The 21,259-nt window shown below is 32.8% G+C and overlaps 1 protein-coding gene across 1 annotated transcript; it reads right to left on the minus strand.

Moving 5' to 3' along the window:
• Window positions 1-1,821: 1,821 nt before the first annotated feature.
• On the minus strand, window positions 1,822-2,217 carry LOC124924520 (secreted RxLR effector protein 161-like). Its single transcript, XM_047464546.1, has one exon. The coding sequence runs from the start codon at window positions 2,215-2,217 to the stop codon at window positions 1,822-1,824; it is 396 nt and encodes a 131-aa protein (XP_047320502.1).
• Window positions 2,218-21,259: the final 19,042 nt, after the last annotated feature.

The following is a 21,259-nucleotide window of genomic DNA, read 5'->3' on the forward strand; positions in this document are numbered from 1 at the left end:
TACGAACTAAAAGAAAACTCTGGTTAATACGTTTGTACATGTATTCCAACTTTTATTGATTTTCAAAAATTAATTGATGACTCTGTTTCAAAATAAATAATCTTTTAAATTAATTATGTTTAATTAATTTAAACTAAAGGATTTCTAAAATAAAATTGTGATTTGATTACCATAAATCCCCAAATTATTTAAAATTTAACCCTGAAATTAGTTATTTCAAAAGTTGTTAGGAATCATTTAAAAAATGTTTTATTTTAAAAGAAAGTTCTCGACACGCAAACCGAGATTAAAATTCTCTAACCTCGAGCTTTTCATGGAAACCGATACAAATGGCTTTTTTCGGGAGTTACACCTAGGTTTAGATATTTTCATCATTGGTGAAGATACATTATATATGTATGTACCATCTTTAATGATGATGTGTTTCTTGAAAATTTAAGTAATTTGTTAGATTGTAAACCTTAATTTATAAAAATATTTTATAACATTATTAGTGATATAATAGATGGTTTAAGTGGAATAAGGGTTCCGTGGTTTTATTCTTGTTGAAAGTGGTTTTCACGTTAAAGTTCGATATAGGGTTATACATCAAGAGGAGTATAGTCGAGCAAAGAGAAGTGTTATCACGATGGTTTCAATATATAAAAATGTTATTGATATGCTGAACATTCCTAAATTAGGGAGTTGTGGTGACTTTGATTGTTAACAAAGAAAAGCATGAAAGACAAGAGGGAGATAACTTGTAAATCAAGGTGGACTGTTCAGAAAGGATTTACAATATTGTAATTATGGTATGTTCATGGTATAAGAAAATAATATATAAACAAAAGAAAAATATATCTTTTGGTGTATAATCTTTAAAGAAATAAAATAACATAAAAAATGAAATATTTTGTTATGGTAATACAATTAAGAAAATATGGTGAAAATATTTTGGAGATTCTTGGTGAGTTTTGAATAAGATATTTATATTGACATATTTGAGACTTATTTTAAATGTGATAGTGGACACTTTAAAAAGCCAAATGTTTTTTTTATGTGAAATTGTTAAGGTTTTCTATCACACTACTACGGATTAGACAAATCATATCAAATGACGAACAAATTCATGAAAAATATCATATATAATGTAAATCAAGTTTATTTTCTAATGTCTTGTTTAAATCAAAATATATGTGCAGTTCTTACTTTAATTTACGTGTAAAATCTATATATACAATACATACTTATCACCAATTTATGTATAAAAAGTAGTGCTGATTTGAGTAACCACGTAAACTAATAACAATAGAGAAAAAAAAGAAATAACACAAGATATAACAAGGTTTGGCCAAATTTCCCATGTCCTTGGGAGTGTAGGCAAATATATTATTTCACTCTTATGTCAAACCTTGTATTATATTGTATTTATAGAGTAGTACATTAGGTCGCAAAGACTAAACTACTCTAGGAACAACCCATTACCTCTAAACTTAATTAACATGTGTATATAATCCATGTACACAACAATCTCCACATTGGCGAATATTTCATCTTATAGGAAATAAATTACATTCCTCCACCTCCGAGAAATACAAGCCTTCTTAGAAGATAATTCTTTATAGTTTTAGACACTCCAAGTGGACTGACCTACAACCATTTCTTAGCAACTTGAAACATTCAACAAGCCCAAATAATGTTTAAACTTATCGGTGGTAACTGGCTTCTTCAACATATCAGCTACGTTTTTAGTGTATGAACCTTTTGTAACAATATCTCATCAGATGCGATCAACTCTTTAATCTTGTAAAATCTCACATCAATGTACTTTGTTCTAGTAAGTTACACCTTATTATTTTCTAAAGAAATGAAATTCTTACTCTCACAAAGTAATTGAACTTTACCTTCCTCAATACCCAAATCCTTTACCAACCCATTAAGCCACAATGCTTCTTTAACAGTTTCAGCTACTGCCATATATTTTTCTTCTGATGTTGATAATGCGACGGTAAACTGATGTGTTGATTTACAACATATAGGTCCCCCACAAAGAGTAAACACAAATACAATTGTAGACCTTATATCATCCATATCACTAACATAGTCTGAATCCACATATCTAGCAACTATAGCATTAATTCGTTGACCACGGAAAACAATACCATAGCTTGAAGTGCCCTTTAGATACATGGAGATCAATTTGATTGCTTTCCAATGTTGTTTACCTAGTTTTTCCATGAACTTACTAACTTGACTCACAACTTTAGTCAAATCCGGTCATGTACAAACCATCGCATACATCAAATAACCAACTGCACTTTCATGTGGAACTTTTGTCATGTATTCAATATTCTTGTTCGACTTCAAACGTTATTTAGAAGAAATCTTAAAATGGTTTTCCAAACGAGTAGACACTAGCTTCAAATTGCTCATCCCAAATATGTCTATTATTTTCTCAACATAGTCCCGTTGAGATAACCATAGTTTTCTTTGAGCTTCTATTCCTATGAATTTCAATTCTAAGAATTCTTTCGCAGTACCTATGTCTTTCATATCAAACTTCTGGCCTAACAAAGCTTTTAAACTAACAATAACATTCATATGTTGTGCAACAATCAACATATCATCCATATAAAGTAACAGAAAAATAAAAGACATGTCATCAAGGCTTTTGACATAAGCACACCAATCATACTCGAATCACATATAACATATTTTAATCATGTAGGAGTCAAATCGTTTGTACCACTATCTTGGAGACTTTTTTAACCCATACAACGATTTCCTTAACCTACACACTAGATGTTCACGTCCGTCCAGGTTGAGTGAACCCTTCTAGTTGCTTCATGTAAAGTTTCTCCTCCAAATCACCATGCAAAAATGTTGTTTTAACATCCATCTGTTGTAAGTGCAATGGAAACTGACTACTAATGCAAGTACTGCCCTAATTGAAGTATGTCTAACCACTAGAGAAAAAAATTCATCATAATCTATCCCCTCCTACTACAAAAACCATTTTGCAACAAGTCAAGCCTTGAACTTTTCCCCTTCTTTTTCTGATACTGTTGGTTTCTTCTTATAGACCCATTTGTACCCAATCACCTTCTTACCCTTGGAATGTTTAGCTAGCTCTCACGTCTAGTTCTTTTATAAAGACTCCATCTCTTCAACCATTGCACCCATCTATTTATCTTTCACCTGACTCATAATAGCTTCCTGAAAGCTTACCGGATCATCATTAGCGATAAGCAGTGTGAACAAGATCATGTCTTCATAGCCAAATCTATTAGGAGGCTTCATAGTATTGCTTCTTTGACTATCTTTTACTAGACTATAGTGTTGCAAACCATTTGTAACGTTCACCTCTATCATATATCACTAAAGGTTATTCTAAATCCATCTCAACCCTATCAAATTCAACAAAGGGTTCTTCTGAATCTATCTGTAATGTATCTGAAATAGAGCATTTTTTCACAGTGTTGTCTTTACTTTACTGGAACATATATTGCTCATCAAATACTGCATCTTTGCTGATTACAATTTTTTTTGCAGTTGTATCCCAAAACATGTATCCCTTAACACCTTTATGTAACCTAGAAAGATGTACTACTTGGACTTTGGATCAAGTTTTGATCTTTTATCACCCGGTACAAACACATAATCGGGACAACCAAAAATCATTAAATTATTAAAGTCGGTTGCATTTCCTGTCCACACTTCTTCAACAACTTACATCCCAAAGATGCTTTTGGTGATCTATTGATGAGATAACCCGCCATATTCACAACTTCTTCCTATAAACTTTTAAGAAGCTCCTCATTCAATCTCAAGCACCTTGCCTTCTCAACAATGGATTTGTTCATCCTTTTCATCACACCTTTTTGTTGTGGTGTTTTACGTACTATAAAATTCTTCTAAATACCATGCTACTCACAAAATTTCTTGAATTACGTATTTGTGTACTCTATACCATTATCAGACCTCATATATTTTATTTTTCTATTTGTCTAATTCTCTACCTCTGCTTTCCATAACTTGAATTTGACAAAGACTTCAGATTTATGTTTCAAGAAATAAATCCAGACTTGTCTAGAATAATAATCAATAAAGGTCACATAGTACAAAGATCCACCCAATGATGGTTCTCTTGTAGACTCCATACGTCAGAATGCACATAATCAATAATTCATTATATACCATGCTTATTAGCTATAGAGTTGACTTTAATCTGTTTTCCAAGAATACATAATTTGCAAATATCTGACTTACAGATTTTAACACCTTTCAACATATCTCTTTTATGTAATTCAATCATTTCACTCTCCCTCATATGCGTAAGACATGTATGCCATCATATTGTATTATCATCATCTGACTCAATAGAATGGACTCCACCTACAATTGTATTCCCCAACAATGTGTATATATTCTCTTTGGTTCTCTTTCCTTTCATAACAATCAATGCACCTTTACGATTTTTAATGGTTTCCTGATCCTCGTCCATTTAATGAGAATACCCATTTTTATGTAAAGTATCTAATAAGATCAGATTCTTTTTCACTTTAGATATATGTCTAACATTAATAAGAGTTCTAATAGTACCATCATACATCTTAATTTCGACTTCACCCATGCCAATAAGACTAAAGCATCTATTATCACCTAAGTAAACAAAACTAAAATTACCTAAATTGTATAAACTGAACCACTCTTTACTAGGTGTTATGTGATGAGAACATCCCGAATCAAGAATACATGCATCATTGAATTGACTGTATGTAATTGAAATTACATCACCATCATTTTGCTCTAAGTCGTCATTATGAACAACGTTCACCGACTTGGAAGATTCAACATCATTAACTGTCTTTGGATAATTTTTCTTTATATGTCCTAGATCTCTACAATTATAACTGTTGGGAAAATTTTAAACAAAGAAAATAAAGAAAGTTAATTATGAAACAAAAATTTTGATTAACTTTAAAAGAATATAAAATATGTTTATGGCGTGGAACATCATTTTGATAATGTTAATATGATCAAGCTAAGTTGTCTATTTGTTTTGTGCAGGATTAAATCTAAAAGACTTTGCTACTTAAGACGCGGTCTGAAGCAGGTAGTCTTAGATGTCTTACGTAGTTAGACGAGGTTGTCTAACTCCTTTAGACATTGTCTAAAGGGAAACGTAGTTAGACGAGGTAGTCTAACTCTTTTAGATAATATCTAAAGGGAAACGTAGTTAGACGATGACCTCTAACTCCTTTAGACGCCGTCTAAAGGGAAACGTAGTTAGATGATGACGTCTAACTCCTTTAGACGCGGTCTAAAGGGAAGCGTAGATAGACGAGGACGTCTAACTTCTTTAGATGCGGTTTAAAGAGAAGCGTAGTTAGATGAGGATGTTTAACTCCTTTAGACACGGTCTAAAGGGAAGCGTAGTTAGACGAGGATGTCTAACTCCTTTAGACGCGGTCTAAAGGGATGCGTAGTTAGACGATGACGTCTAACTCTTTTAGGCGAGGACGTCTAACTCCTTTAGGCGAGGACGTCTAACTCCTTTAGGCGAGGACGTCTAATTCCTTTAGGCGCGGTCTAAAGGAAGCATAATTAGATGAAGACGTCTAACTCCTTTAGACACGGTCTAAAGGAAAGTGTAGTTAGACGAGGACGTATAACTCCTTTAGACACGGTCTAAAGGGAAGCGTAGTTAGACGAGGATGTCTAACTCTTTTAGACACAGTCTAAAGGGAAGCGTGGATAGACCAGGACGTTTAACTTCTTTAGACGCGGTCTAAAGGGATGCATAGTTAAACGAGGTCGTCTAACTCTTTTAGACCGTGTCTAAAGGAAAAAGTAGTTAGATGAGGACGTCTAACTCCTTTAGACGCGGTCTAAAGAAGAATGTCTGATTCCTTACTTTAGCAGCTATCTAAAGGAAGCATCCGTCTAACCACGATCACCTAATTGTCTGCTCCACTTTTTTCAACATTCTGACAAGCCATCTAATTTCATCAAATGAATGAATGACACGTACGTGAATATCTCTCAATTACCTTTCTAGTACAAGACAAGATCAGAGGATATTCGACGCACTACCTATTTGGTACAACCACGATCAAAATTCTCAAAGTCTGTTGTACTCTTGTACAATAGAAGGTCGTCCAACGGATACATGCCACGTGTCTACATGAATATTCGATCGTTGGTATATTTCAACTATATATAGAAGCTCAAGGGCAATGATCGAATCATCCCAACTTTCAAACTGTCGATTAGAAAAATTTAACAAGTCTGAAATACACTACTTAACTTACACAAAAAAATTAATTACTACTTTTGTATAACCGTTAGCACATTGCAATTACATATTGTCTTTTCTGTGAGAAACTTCAGTGTTGTAAGTTGAACTGAAGTTTTTCTGTTCAATAGAGAGTTAGCTAGATTAGTGAGCTGTATTTGATTCAAAGCTTTAGTGGATATCCTTCCGGTTGTGGAAGAAGGGATTACATAGGAGTTTTATCTTCGAACATCCATAAAACTCCTTGTGTTCTTTACTTTATTCCATTTACATTCAATTGTCTAAAGCTTCAAATCCAACAAACAGTTCTGCACTTGAATCTGTTTCAAAAGTTTGGAGGATTTGCGTAGAATAGAAATAGATGCTAATCCCTCACAGGATTATTATCAAAGAGTTTATCGTAAGTTGTTCACAATGGCAAGACTCTGGTATCTATTGTTAACATCAATCCCAACAATAACAACGAAACGTCTTTTTACTCCTTGACTTGGATCTTAATTTTCCACTTACAGGATGCTCTTTTTCTTGCATTCTTCCACGACATTGATTTTGGGTCACATTGAGAATTTTCTCATACATCCTGCTTCTGTTGGTTTTGGGTTAAAAATGCTGCAATAATTTTTCAACTTTGATAGTTTCTTTTCTATATATTAGAGTAGTCACCAGGTGCTCATATGAAGACGGTAATGAGCACACAAGAATAATTGTTTTATCTTCATCATTAATATTCACATCAAATTGTTCTAGATCCATGATTATCAAATTAAAGATATTCACATATTGAGCCAAATATGAACCTTTGTACGTGCATCTTCAGCCCATATAACCTCTACTTCATATACAACTTAGTCATTAATGATCTTGACATAAACTCACCATTTAACTTTTTCCATATCTCAACTAGAGATTATGAATCATCACATGATACATGATTTCATTTACAAAACAAAGTCGTATGGTCCCCGATGCCCGTTATTGCAACTCTTCTCAATCTTCGCCATCCATTCTTGTTAATTTTTTTAGCACATAAGACTTTCAATATTCCTTGTTGCGCCAACAGATCTTTAACTTTCGTTTTCCACATACCAAAATTACTTGTTCCATTGAACATTCCAACTTCAAATCTGGTACTCGAAGACATCTCAACAAATTCCCATACAAATCAAACAAATTCAAAACTAAAACTAAAACTAAAAGTCTTAAGAACTTGTTAAAATATGGAATCAAATTAATCTTTTTCTTATTTTTACAAACAAATAGGACCTAAATCAAGGAAGCCTTAAGCTTTCTGATTTGTTTCTCTCTCCTAGCATCAGTTGGTGCTGCTACTGAAATCTTTCTCCTTTTTTCAAAAATATATCTTCAGATCTTTTTTTTCTATAGATTAAAAAATCAGATCTGAAATCTTTCTCTTTACTTTAGATTATGCTGATCTATTTTCAGTAACAGAGAGAAAACTAAAATCTCTATTTTCAGCTTTTCATCAACTAAAAAAAAAGAAACCTACTTCTTGTTACTGTTGTTGAAATTCGTCTTCGTCTAGAAGCTTCAACTAGTCAAGAAAGTTTCACTATTTCTTCTCCACCACCATTGTCGGTCTGATATGAGAATCAAAACCCGGACGCAGAACATAAGCTCTTTATCTCTAATTAGTTTAGGTTAAATCTCAACGACGCTCTGATATCAATTTTTGATTCGAGTAACCACGTAAACTAATAACAATAGAGAAAGTAAAAGAAAGAACACAAGATATGACGAGGTTTGCCCAAACTGTCTACGTCCTCGAGAGTGTCGTCAAATATATTATTTCACTTTTATGATTAAAACCTGTATTAAATGATATTTATAAAGTAGTACATTAGGCCACATACACAACAAGTTGTTTATTCCATTAATGCCTAACTAGTCTTCTTATTGAAAAGAAATATTTAAATACATAATGTACTTATAATTATATAGATAGATGTACCATTCATGTTGACGGTAATTAATATGTAATGATGTAGGTTAAGGTAAAAATAGAAGATTGAGAAAATAAAATTACAAGTCCCGTGGGACTCTATCTTGACCAAGAGTGACCTGTGTTGGATGCGGAATTACACATTAGAAGATTTCACAATGAATTGACTTAGAAATGAATTAAATAATGGTTTTTAGTTGCTTTAACCATTAACAAGAAAATAGATCAAATGATTTTTCTCTTTCAAATATATATATATATACATAATGATGTTTAATTTTTAAAGTGTTTGTTGGGATCAGGATCGTCAAAGGAGACTGGGGTCTCACAAAGGTGAACTCTTATACACACCGGTTGATACTAACTCTGTAAGAAGTTAATATTGGTCTCTATATTTCGTAAGTTGTCACAAAATCTTGAACCGAGTTCAAGTGCGGAAATGTTCGTTTCAACTTGAAGCAACGAATGCACGGTTTAGACAACAATGAAAGGACACAAAGTAATAAGAAGACACAACACATGATTTATAGATGTTCAGAGATAAAACTCCTACATCACCCCTTTTCTCAAATATTTGAGAATGATATTCATTAGAATATTCAGATCGTTTACAATGCTTATGTCGAACACCCAAAGCTTATTTACTACTCGTTTTCGACCTTTCAATAAGCTCACTCTGTTGAACAGAAATAGATTCTGTCAACTTACAATACTCACCACTCACACAGAATAGATGAAATTATAATACACTTGAATTTCTAACACACACTAGTTTGAAAGCTTGAGCAAAAGGTTATCACGGGTTTCTCAAGGTATGTGCGCTTAAGCTTTTAAGAAGGTTAGAAGGTTCAAAAAGGTGTGCAATTCGGTTGTGCTCTGATCTTTTAAATAGAGATATGACAACGGTCTGGATTGTCGGGTCGAGAGCTGTGGTTAATTTGGATATATATATATGAGAGTAAATGGATATTTGGGTCGGATTGTGGGTTGACCCGCCATAAACTTAAAACGTTAAAAATAAAATTAAAAATGTTATAGGTATGTTTCGAACTTGCAACATAAAAAAACAAATACAACCTTTTAACCAACTAGGCTAATAACAATTTATATTTTAAATTCAACACAAAATTAGATGAACGCATGACATTTTAACAATATAAGTTCAACTTTTTAACTAACTAATCTATATATATAATGATGCTTAATTTTTAAAGTGTCCGGATTTCCGGGTCGAATATTAATCAAATATTTGATTGACCAAAGTGAAAGTGTAAGGTTATGAGATAAGAGATTTATTCGGAAAAAATATGTGATGAGATATATAAGAAGATGAGTTGTTTTACCGAAGTACATAAAATGTGGTATGAGAGCGTTCTATTTTTTTAACAATATAAGTTCAACTTTTTAACTAACTAATCTATATATATATATGTTTAATTTGTAAAGTGTCCGGATTGCCGGATCGAGAGTTGTGGTTAATTTAGATATATATGTGAAAGTAAATGGATACTTGGGTCGGATTGTAGGTTAACCCGCCCATAAACTTAAAATGGTTAAAAATAAAATACAAAATATTATATGTATGTTTCGAACTTGCAACCTAACAAAACAAGTACAACCATTTAACCAACTATGCTAATAACACTTTATATTTTAAATTCAACACAAAATTAGATGAACGCGAGACATTTTAACAATATAAGTTCAACTTTTTAACTAACTAATCTATATATATATATATATATATATATATATATATAATGATGCTTTATTTTTAAAGTGTCCGGATTTCCAGGTCGAATATGAATTAAATATTTGATTGACCAAAGTAAAAGAGTAAGGTTACGAGATGAGATTCGGAAAAACTATGTGATGAGATATATAAAAAGATAAGTTGTTTTACCGAAGTAAATAAAATGTGGTATGAGAGCGTTCTATTTTTTATTTTAATATATTATTCGTAATTTATTAAGAATTTTAAACATTAAATACATATTATTATTTATTTTTATTAAAAATAATTATATTTTTATCCGTGTACATTACACGGGAATCTTTCTATTTAAAATAATATATTGAAGAAAAAATATTATATAAAAAGTTAACTTTGGCATTAATTAATATATTCTTAAACTGGGTGTAAGAAATGCATCTATTAAAGATGAATTAGAGAAAGAAGTTTATATGGAATTTCCTCATTAACTTTATTTACCTCACTGATGTATTCAGACTCCACAAATCACTATTTAGGTTGGTACCATCTGTTACGACTTATTTCGTAAGGTGTGTTTATGGGTTCTTGATCTCAAGAATCAAGTTCTTGATCTCTAGGACCGGTGGAAATTTTATAATCAAAGGGCAGTGGAAGGTTTTTTTATAGAGAATTTGAGATGAGGGGATAGAAGAACCTAGGGTGAGAAGAGATATATTGTTGGTCAATACCAAACAGTCCATAATAAGTAATAATAGACAAATGGGGGCGAAGTTCATATCTTCATTATTCCATTCATGGGTCCTTGGGGAAGAAAGATTAGTCTTATATAGGTGATGTCTTGCCCCAGAATATTTGGTTACAACTACTTAGAAAATAACAGAATTCGGTTTGTAAAATAAAAAGGGAAAACAAAACAAAATATTAAAACAACAAATAGAAATCTGGCTCATGTGCACAATAGGACCGAGAAAGGGTGCCGAGAGAGGTTGCTGGAATTATTCTAGGACCAAGGCCTTAATTTGGAGACCCTAACATTATTTCCCCCTTCAAAATTCTTCGCCCTCGACGAAAAAGACTGTGGCCTGGCGAGCCTCTAATGCGCATGCCCCTATCTTCAAAGATAAATCTTTTCTCTTGCTGTCCGGTCGGATTTTCAGCAGGTCCAGCAAGTGTCGGAGTGTATGACCACATTTCTTTAAAATTCTTCGGTCTTCCAGCTCCGATCAAGCACTATGGTGTTATCAAAAATCCAGATCTAGTCCTTCCTTTAGCCAAGCAAGCCATGTGCAGCAAAAGGACCATTTTCCTTCCGATTATGCTCTAGAATGTCTTCAAACAATCAAGTCCAGTCCTTTTTCCGGACCAGCAACACATGTGCAACAACATAGCCATGTCTTCTAACTACCTTCCTGGTTGGTGGTCGGTTGTTGGGTTGCTGGTTGACCCCTTTGATTATGTGCTGGAAATTTTCAAGAGTGTCTTCCAAAACAAGTGAAACAATTTGGCATTCGTTCTTACTCTTTATTTGTACCGTGGCAGCAACATTATAATTTTCCAGGGTCTTTTCTATCTAGTTTCCATACATTTTGTTGACCTGCGACCGAGGGGTGCCCTGCTGGACCGTGAATGTGTGCAAAGAAATGACATGTCCGTTCCCTGTCTCAAGCAGCAAAAGTGGGTCATAAAAACTTGATTCTTGGACGGGTTCATGGACTTCTTGGACTTCTTGGACTTCTTGCTGATTAGTCGGGGTCATGAATATTTTGGATTTGCACCTATGATTGGGCTCCCATTTTTCATTGCAAGTATAACACATGTCTTCCTTGGGATCAGTTGTTCGGTTCGTGCTCGGTCAGGTCGTGTTAACATTGCATGGTTTGGGCAGCAGTTGCGGCTCAGCGCTGTACAAGGGCCTTCTGCTCATTAAGAACCCGTAAGTTGCTTCTTGGGTAGCATTGAATTGTTTCAAGTTCATGCGTTGTCTCATGGGGGTGCCGTGTATAAGAGGACCGAATTGCAGCAAGAGATCTCTCTTGAATACATCTCACGTCAAGGCTTCTATATTGTTGCGATTCTGTAAATATGAGTCATGCCACGTTCTTGCCTCTTTTGAAAAGTGAGTGCGGACAATATCCAATTTCGTGGCATCATTCGTCTTTCCCACCTTAAAGACTTGCTCGTAAAATATGAGCCAGCCCTCCAAATTAGTCTCATTAAATTCAGGAATATTAACATTTGTGAGCTGGGTTGGAGGAAGGTAGTAAGAAGCATTAACATAGGGTCGGGTGTGGGGATCTTTGCCATTATTAAACGCACCACTTTCAATGGTTGTCAAGCTTTTTCCAGCAGCATACCTTCTGTCCATATTTTGCTGAAAGGCATTGTGCGTAGTAGCCTGTTCGGTCATGTGTTGTTGTAGGGAAGCTTGCATGGAGGCGTATTGTTGGGTTAGGCCTTCGAGTAGGGACTTAAGGGCATCCATCTTTGTTTGCTATCGGGTTTCTTTCATTTGAGGATCGTCTTGCTCTGATACCAAGAATGTTACGACTTGTTTCGTAAGGTGTGTTTATGGGTTCTTGATCTCTAGGACCGGTAGAAATTCTATAATCAAAGGGTAGTGGAAAGTTTTTTATAGAGAATTTGGGATGAGGGGATAGAAGAACCTAGGGTGAGAAGAGAAATAATGTTGGTCTATACCAAACAGTCCATAATAAGTAATAATAGACAAATGGGGGCAAAGTTCATATCTTCATTATTCCTTTCATGGGTCCTTAGGGAAGAAAGATCAGCCTTATATAGGTGATGTCTTACCCCAGAATATTTGGTTACAACTACTTAGAAAATAATAGAATTTGGTTTGTAAAATAGAAAGGGAAAGCAAAAAAAAATATTAAAACAACAAATAGAAATCTGGCCCATGTGCACAATAGGACCGATAAAGGGTGCCGAGAAAGATTGCTGGAATTATTCTAGGACCGAGGCCTTAATCACTATTTAGGTTGGTACCATCACATAGGGGAAAATTTGAAAAGTTTTTCGCCTCAATGACCAAAATATGAGTATTATCATTCCAAGTTGTTTGTTAAGATTTCACATAAGAATAAACTTTGTATTTATGGATGATATCATCCTACATTCACTTGAGTTAATGAGAATCTTGCTTTTCAAGAAAGAAAGAAGAAAAATATTGAATAATCTCACTTTATGTTTCATCTCATAAACTTGTAGGTTGTTTTATCTATTTATTACCCTTCATTAAAACATATGTAATTTTGAGTTACCTCAAAGGCACTCCTGAAAAAAGGGATTCACTTCTTCAACATCACAAATTATTAGAGGGAGTGTTGAAAAAATGAAATGTATTGATATGACTGTATATCCTTAAATTTTCTCACTAGCAATATGTCATCTTTTGCCTTCCAAGTATAACTTTGTTGATTCAACATGCGAAGAAAAATAAAATTCTTTTTTAATTTAAGGATATATTTTACCTCATAAAGAACAATGGGAAAGAAAAGACCAAAGTTATCTATTTGATCAATAGAAGCTCATAAACTTCTCTTAGTTTGAAGACACAAATTTATGTATGGATTGGTTCATCTAATTCATATTCTTATCCAAAAATATTTGGTTGTGTTGCATATGTGCATGTGAATGAAGGGAAGATATAACCAATGATAATGAAATATTTCTTTATTAGATTTCCAAATTATGTCAAAGGTATAGAATTTGTTTAGAATAAAGTGAAGATAATATTAGGCTAAGTTGAGATGTAAAGTTTAATAAAGTTGGATCACACACAATGGTGACATAAGTAGTGATTCAAGTGGTATAACAACTCGATGTGAAGATATGTCATTATAAATGCACACATCCAAGGGAGAATTGTCATGGGACCATTGCGATTTATTCTAATGTTGGGATGAGGATGACCTTGGTGAAAAGATATCCTTGGATATGGATGGAGGAAAGAATGGTGCACAAAAAATGTTATGAAAAGGTGTTTACCGATGACAACATTATCGACATGCTGACAAGACAATCCTTCGATCCAATTTGCAAGATTTTATTGAGTTGGCTGATGATTAAGGATTGGAAAATTGCTATTTAATACACAATATGCATGAAAGGCCAAGAAGAGGAAGACTAGTGAGAGACACTTATAATACTTTGCAAGAACGACAAGAACAAGAAGGAAAATATCACTTGTTTGCTTCCCTAGATCTGAGTTGGGATGCCATTCGTGCTCAGATCCTTATGTCGTCTAATCTTCTATTTTTCAATGACGTGATCTCAAGGTTACAATAAAAGAAGAACGAATGAGCACTATGGGATACGAAGGGCAAGTAACATGTGAAAATCAAGCTTTTTGGTAACAAATTGCAGAACTCTCAATGAAATAGCAATCTCTTATGTAACCACTGTAAGAAACAGGGTCATGCAAATAAATTTTTCTTCATACTTTATCATCATCTTCATACAGAAAAAGAAATGGTGAAGAACGATGAAGATTTTCCAAAGGAAGAAACCCAAAGGGTTTTTTCACTCAAAGTAATGGAGAAGCGGGAGAATCTTAAATAGACTAGACTAATGGGCCAACAACTAGATAGTACAACTTTAATATGTCAACTAGGTCAAACGATCAACCCAATTTCAAAAGTCTTTTTTGATCAGTTCACCAAATTTATGCAAACTCAAGAGGCTCGGTCCACATCAAAGGTGGACCCATGGATTTTTATAAGTATTTTACATTTTTTGCAATAACCCTAATTATTGGGTTGTTGATTTAGGAGCTTGGGATCATATGAGTGGAAACAAAAATATTTTTTTGGATCTTTCTTTTAAAAATTAACAACAAAATGTTAAAATTGCTAATGATTCAAATATGTCCATCTTAGGAATAGAGTTTATCAAAGAATTTTAAAAAATGATTTACAATGTTCTTTATGTTCCGCAATTCTCCCCAAATTTATTATTTGTTAATAAGATTACTAAAGATATTAAATTTCTTGTCATTTTTTCTGACAAATGTGTCGTGTTTCAGGACAAGTTGCCAAGAATGAAGATTGGTGAAGGACAACTTGTTAACGATATTTATATTATTGATTTTTCTAAATATGTTATAAATGCATATATTTGTTCTAAGTACAATTTATGGCATCAAAGACTAGGGCATCCGTCTAATAAAGTATTGAAACAAAATTTTCAAATAGGTAATTATTGCTCAAATTATGATATTTGTCAATTTTCAAAACAAACAAAACTTTCTTTTCCCATCTCTACTAATAAAATTAAAGCTCCTCTCGAATTGATACATTCAGATGTATGGTATCCTTCACCTACCGATTCGTATAATAATTTTCGATAATATGTTAGCTTCATTGATGATTTCTCACATACAACTTGGATTTATCTTCTAACCTCAAAGATGGAGGTTTATGAGAAATTTCCTAAATATAATTCATTTGTAGAAAATCATTTTAATGAAACAAGTAAAAACTTTTGATATGATAATGGAATTCAATACATTAACTCAAAATTCTTAATTTTTTTCATATTAAAGGGCGTAGTCCATCAAAAAAATATGCCCTCGTACACCGGTCCAAAATTGAGTTAATGAGAATCTTGCTTTTCAAGAATGAAAGAAAAAATCTGTTGAAGAATCTCACTTTATGTTTCATCTCATAAACTTATAGGTTGTTTTATCTATTTATTACACTTCATTAAAACATATGTAATTTTGAGTTACCTCAAAGGCACTCCTGAAAAAAGGGATTCACTTCTTCAATATCACAAATTATTAGAGGGAGTGTTGAAAAAGTAAAATGTATTGATATGACTGTTAGTTTTATAAGTGAGACTATTTATACAAGGATATAAAGTAACAATACACAACCCAAGGAGAAACTTATACACTTCTCAAGGTAGAAACTTATACACTACACAAGGAGGACTTATCTCTAATTTAATTTAGTCATTATTTCCAACACTCCCCTTCACGTTAGGAGTAATAAGATTAAAAACTTCTAACTTTCTAAGAATGCAATTGAAGGAGGTTATATCCAAAGACTTTGTGAAGATGTCAGTCAATTGGTTCTTGTTCATCATGTAAGGTGTTTCAATTTGGCTAGACTGTACTTTCTTTCGTATAAAGTGTCAATCAACTTCAATATGTTTGGTTCGTTCATAAAAAACGAGATTAGATGCAATATGACATGCTTCTTGGTTGTTGCAATACATTTTCATAGGTTCATTGTGAGATATTCCCATATCTTGAAGTGGATGCTTAATCTAGATAAGTTCGCTAGTTGTAGTAATCATAGCCCGATATTCCGCTTCAGCGCTAGATCTTGCAACCACATTTGGATTATTTCTATGCCAAGTGCCAAACAATATACAGAATCTGGTGGTTATTTTCGATCATTACTTCCTGCCCAGTCTGCATCTGAGTATCCAATAATGTTTGAGCAATTGTCCTAGAGTAGCCTTGAGATACCAAAGTATTTTTTCGGCTACTTTGAGGTGGCTTTTTTTGTGGAGCATGCATGTATTGGCTTACTGCGCTAACAAAAAAAAGTGATATATGATCAAGTAACAGTTAAATATATAAGTTTATCAACTAATCTTTAATACCTTCCAATATTCGGTAGCAACTCGCCATCTTCAAAGTTAAGTTTAGTAGTAGTGCTCATGGGAGTAAAAGTTGGTTTTAATCCTAACTTCCCTGTTTCATTTAATAAATCCAGGGTATATTTTATTTGAGACAAGAACAACCCATTTTGTGAATGGGATATCTCCACCCCAAGAAAATACTTAAGAATACCTAAGTCTTTGATAACAAAGTTCTTTGTAAGTACATTTTAACTTTTTTATTTCTTTATTATCATTTCTAGTAATTATAATATCATCTACATATATAAGAATAAAAAGAGATGAGTTTTTAATAAACGAGGAATTATTGTACTTTTTTTAAACCATTTTGAAGAAGAGCATTATTTAATTTAAAGTACCAAGCTTGGGGATATTGTTTTACTCCATATATAGTTTAATTAAGTTTACAAACAAAATTCAAACTCAAGTTCTCTTTGTAACCTAGAGGAAGAGCCATACACACTTCCTCCTTTAAATCACCCTATAGAAAATCATTTTTACGTCCATTTGAAAAAGGCTCTAATTTTTATTAGTAGAAATTAATAAGAGAATTTGAATCGTGTTCATTTTAGCTACATGAACAAATGTTTCCTCGTAATCTATACCATATGTTTGAGTATATTATTTTGCTATAAGACGAGCCTTGTATCTATCTATTTTTTTCATTACAATCATATTTTATTTTATATATACATTTGCAACCAACATATTTTTTCCTATATGGGTTACAACAATGTTCCAAGTATGATTTCCATACATAGATTGTTTCCATAGAGAGTTACAAATAGCTTCTTGAAAATTGTTCGGCTCCATGTTATTTATATCAGTTAAGAAGTTATAATGTGATGGAGATATTTGTTCATAGGATAATAATTGTTGAATAGGGTAGGATACCTTATAAGTAACATAGTCATCGAGTTTTATAGGTGGTCGGCTAGGACGTAAGAATTTTCTTACACCTTCATGTTATGATAAATTTTCTAACTCATTTGTTTCATGATCTCCTTATGAAATAGGTTGGCTTTCTTGTTCCATAGATACCAAGTACCTCCTATTTATTCCACCTCAAACTTCACAGTCATTCATACAAACAAGAACTATAACTCAACAACTTTTGAAAACCTCCCTATACTTTGTCAAGAACCCTCCAAGGATCCTATAAGCTCTTAAACTTCCTCCCTCTCGAACATCCTCTCTTTGATACCACCTATTAGGATACCAAGAGATAAAGTATATCTAAATATAAGAACAACAACACCAAATATTTGCAGGAATGAAAGAAAGCAACTAAAGAACGCAAACACACGATTTATAGTAGTTCGGCCAAAACAAAGCTACGTCCACTTTTGAAGCACAAGAGACTTCTAACTTGTACTATCAAAAATGTTATAGGAGAATTACAATGATTCTCTTACAATTAAAGCTCACACAAATTCACAAGGAATGATGCTCTCAATGTAAATACTTGGCTTTTAAAAATATCAACTCACACTTTTAAATAAACCTCAACTAGGTCAATAACAATATTTTGTCCAAAACTCTTCAAGAGAGCCTCCAAAATATTTTCACTATATTTTCCTAATTGTATTACCATAAAAAATATATAATTTCTTTTTGTACTAATCTTAATTCTTTGTATCAAATTATACATCAAAATATATACTTTCTTTTTGTTTAATATATTGATTTTTTATACAAAGATTATATATCATTAGCATACAATAATTACAATATTGTAAATCCATTACGACAACTTTCACCCCACAAATTCTTCATAATCCAGCATTTGGTAATTCCATCATCTGCAATCTCATACCCTACCGTGGTCGTCCCATGGTCTAGTTTAGTTCCACATTCATGAATGAAGACGTCGCTGGAATAGAATTGTTAGTAATGAACCTGAAGACGTAGTTCATGAGACCTCGTTGTAGCCTTGATCCTGGTTGTTTACATCACAATCAACAAACACTTGATAAAACAAAGAAATTAGTTTTCCTATTTTTTTCTAAGCAATTCTCTGGGACAAAGATGAAAATCCGAAGGAGTTGGATCTAAACTAGTGGACGAAGAAAGAGGGATTCATAGGTGAGTAGTCATTTAGATCAGAGGGAATCAAATATGAAAAAGTGTTTAGATTGAAATGTGTTGAGGAATTTATTTTCTCTAGTGGTGGGTATTTTTTTTTAGGGGATGTTGAGAATTTCTTTTAGGGAGAGAAAGAATGAATCAATGTAGTTTTGATGGTAGATCACAACGATGTCGTTTTTAAGTGGTATATGAGTTTTTTTAGTAACAGTAGATCTAGACCTAGACCCTCGGTATTTAATGATTGAGAAGACAAATATAAGTCTAATATGCTTATTTGTTTTTTTAGTCATTATCTCTAGTTTTTTTTGGTTGAAATTTTAAACTAATTCGATAAATTACATTATTGAATGAGAATGTGAGAAATAAAATCAAATAAAATTTATATTAAATTCAAACGTGAACTAAATCTCTTGAAATTTGATTCAAATGTATATATTTAAAAAAATAATTTAAAAATATAACTAATTTGTTAATTGTTTAATTGGCATTTAATAGTTTGAAAATAAATTAACAAATTTAATGAATTTAATGTTGTTAATTGTTGTTATAACCTTAATGAGTTCATTACTAACAATTTTTGACAAACAATTTAAAAATAATATAACGCATTTTTTCCTAATAAAGAGGAAATGTAAAGGCAATGAAAATAAGTGTATTATAATTACTTACTTAATGATTGGAAAGATTATTGCGTGGAATGTTTATGGGGTCAATGATACTTATAAGTGTGTAGTGCTTAAGTCTCTATTGGGTACTCTCGGTTGTGGTATTTATTGTGTTAGAAAGATGAAGATATAGTGTATGGATCAATGGGTTGTTAGGAATATTTTTAATTGGTGGTTTTGTGGCTGGGAAGCTATCAATTCTGTAGGAGCCTCATGTGTGATTTTGATGACATGTTCGAAAAAATGGATGTTAGTATTGGAAGATTTTATGTGAGTGTTCAGTTGAAAATTGTGGGGATAATTTTATGTGGGTTATCTCGGTTATTTATGGGCATGTCCTTTCACAACTAAAGACAAAGTTTTTTTCTAACTTAGCTTATGTTACTAATCTATGGAATCTTCCTATTGTGTTCACGGGAGATATGAACGAGGTTAGATCCCCTTTTGAAAGAAAATGTGCGAAAAGACTCACGAGTGTTATGTGAGAGTTTTCTGAAACCGTTGAGAATCCCGAGCTTGTTGATTTACCATTAGAAGGATGTCAATACACTTTTAGGAGTGGTTATGATAATAGTGGGTTCGTTTAGACATATTTCTAGTAAGTGATTCAATCTTTCATGGTATAGTCAATGTCTTCCAAAAAGTTCTTCCATGAAGCTTCTCTAATCATCGACTTATCTTGATTGAGCGTAGGTTGATTTTGAAGGTTTGTCGTCCATTTAGGTTCGAGAATAAATGGTTGATCATGCTAGATTTTCTTCCGAGGGTGAAAACCTGGTGGGAGAACCATGTGTGGGTCACATTATTCTAAAATTTTTGTTAATTTTAGAGATCTTCGAAAGCTTATTAAATTTAGGTTTGTAGGGGACTGTGATTTCTTTCGTTCTAAGGTCAATAGTTTATGTTACAAGATTAATGTTATTAATGTGACTGAAGTGGTGAGTGATTTATTGGATTGCAAGATTAACTTTAGAATTATTTGATTAGTTAGTTGCTCTCTCTATGCAAGGACAAGGAAATCGGGGTTCGTTAGCGCAATAGAGCTACCTGGTTAATATATGGACATATGAACACAAAGTTTTTTCATAGTATTTCGAATGCTCGGACTAAAATAATGCAATTAATTCTATCTCTGTTCTCTGGATATAGTGGATAAAAATTTGCAATTCCACGGCTAAATTTTCTATTAATGTGAATGGTAGTTCTCAACGTTTTTCAAGATTTCAAGAGGGGTTAGGTAGGGAGACCCATTGTCCTCCCTTTTATTTGTCATTTTCATCAAAAGTCTTTCTAGGATGATGATCTTCACCAAAAATAACGGACTTATCTATAGGTTGATTGCTGATTAAGGAGGGCTCCGTTTTCCATTTCTCATTTGATTTTTCCTTATGATACGCTCGGTATGATACAGGCTTCTAAATTTCAAACATCTTTGTGATATTTTGTGGTTATTTGGCGCTTTCTCTGGACTTCGAGTTAATATTCGTAAGTTTAAAATCTTCTTCTCTAATTCTGTGTCGATTAGGAGAAGATCTCATTTGGAGGGTATTTAGGATTTGGCATTGGATGTTTTCCGGCCACGTATCTTGGTCGTCCACTAGGAGAAAAGGTTTGCGCTAAAACCTCTTAGGATCTGATTATCTTTAAGATGAAAAAAAAACTCTCTATCTAGAAAAGCAAGTTGATCTCTAAAGAAGGTTGTATGATTATCATCAACAGCGTTAAAATATATGCTTACTTACATGATTTAATTATTTGTTATTCCTAAAAGTCTGGTAGTAAAAATGGAGAGGTTGGTGTGTAATTTTTTATAAGGATCTTCTGAGTCTTCATTTTCACATCTTGTTAATTGGAAAAAAGTAAAAAGCCCAAAAATGAAGAAGGTTTAGGTTTTCGTGACTTAT

The sequence above is a fragment of the Impatiens glandulifera genome, chromosome 2 (genome assembly GCF_907164915.1).
Source record: "Impatiens glandulifera chromosome 2, dImpGla2.1, whole genome shotgun sequence".
NCBI lineage: Eukaryota > Viridiplantae > Streptophyta > Magnoliopsida > Ericales > Balsaminaceae > Impatiens > Impatiens glandulifera.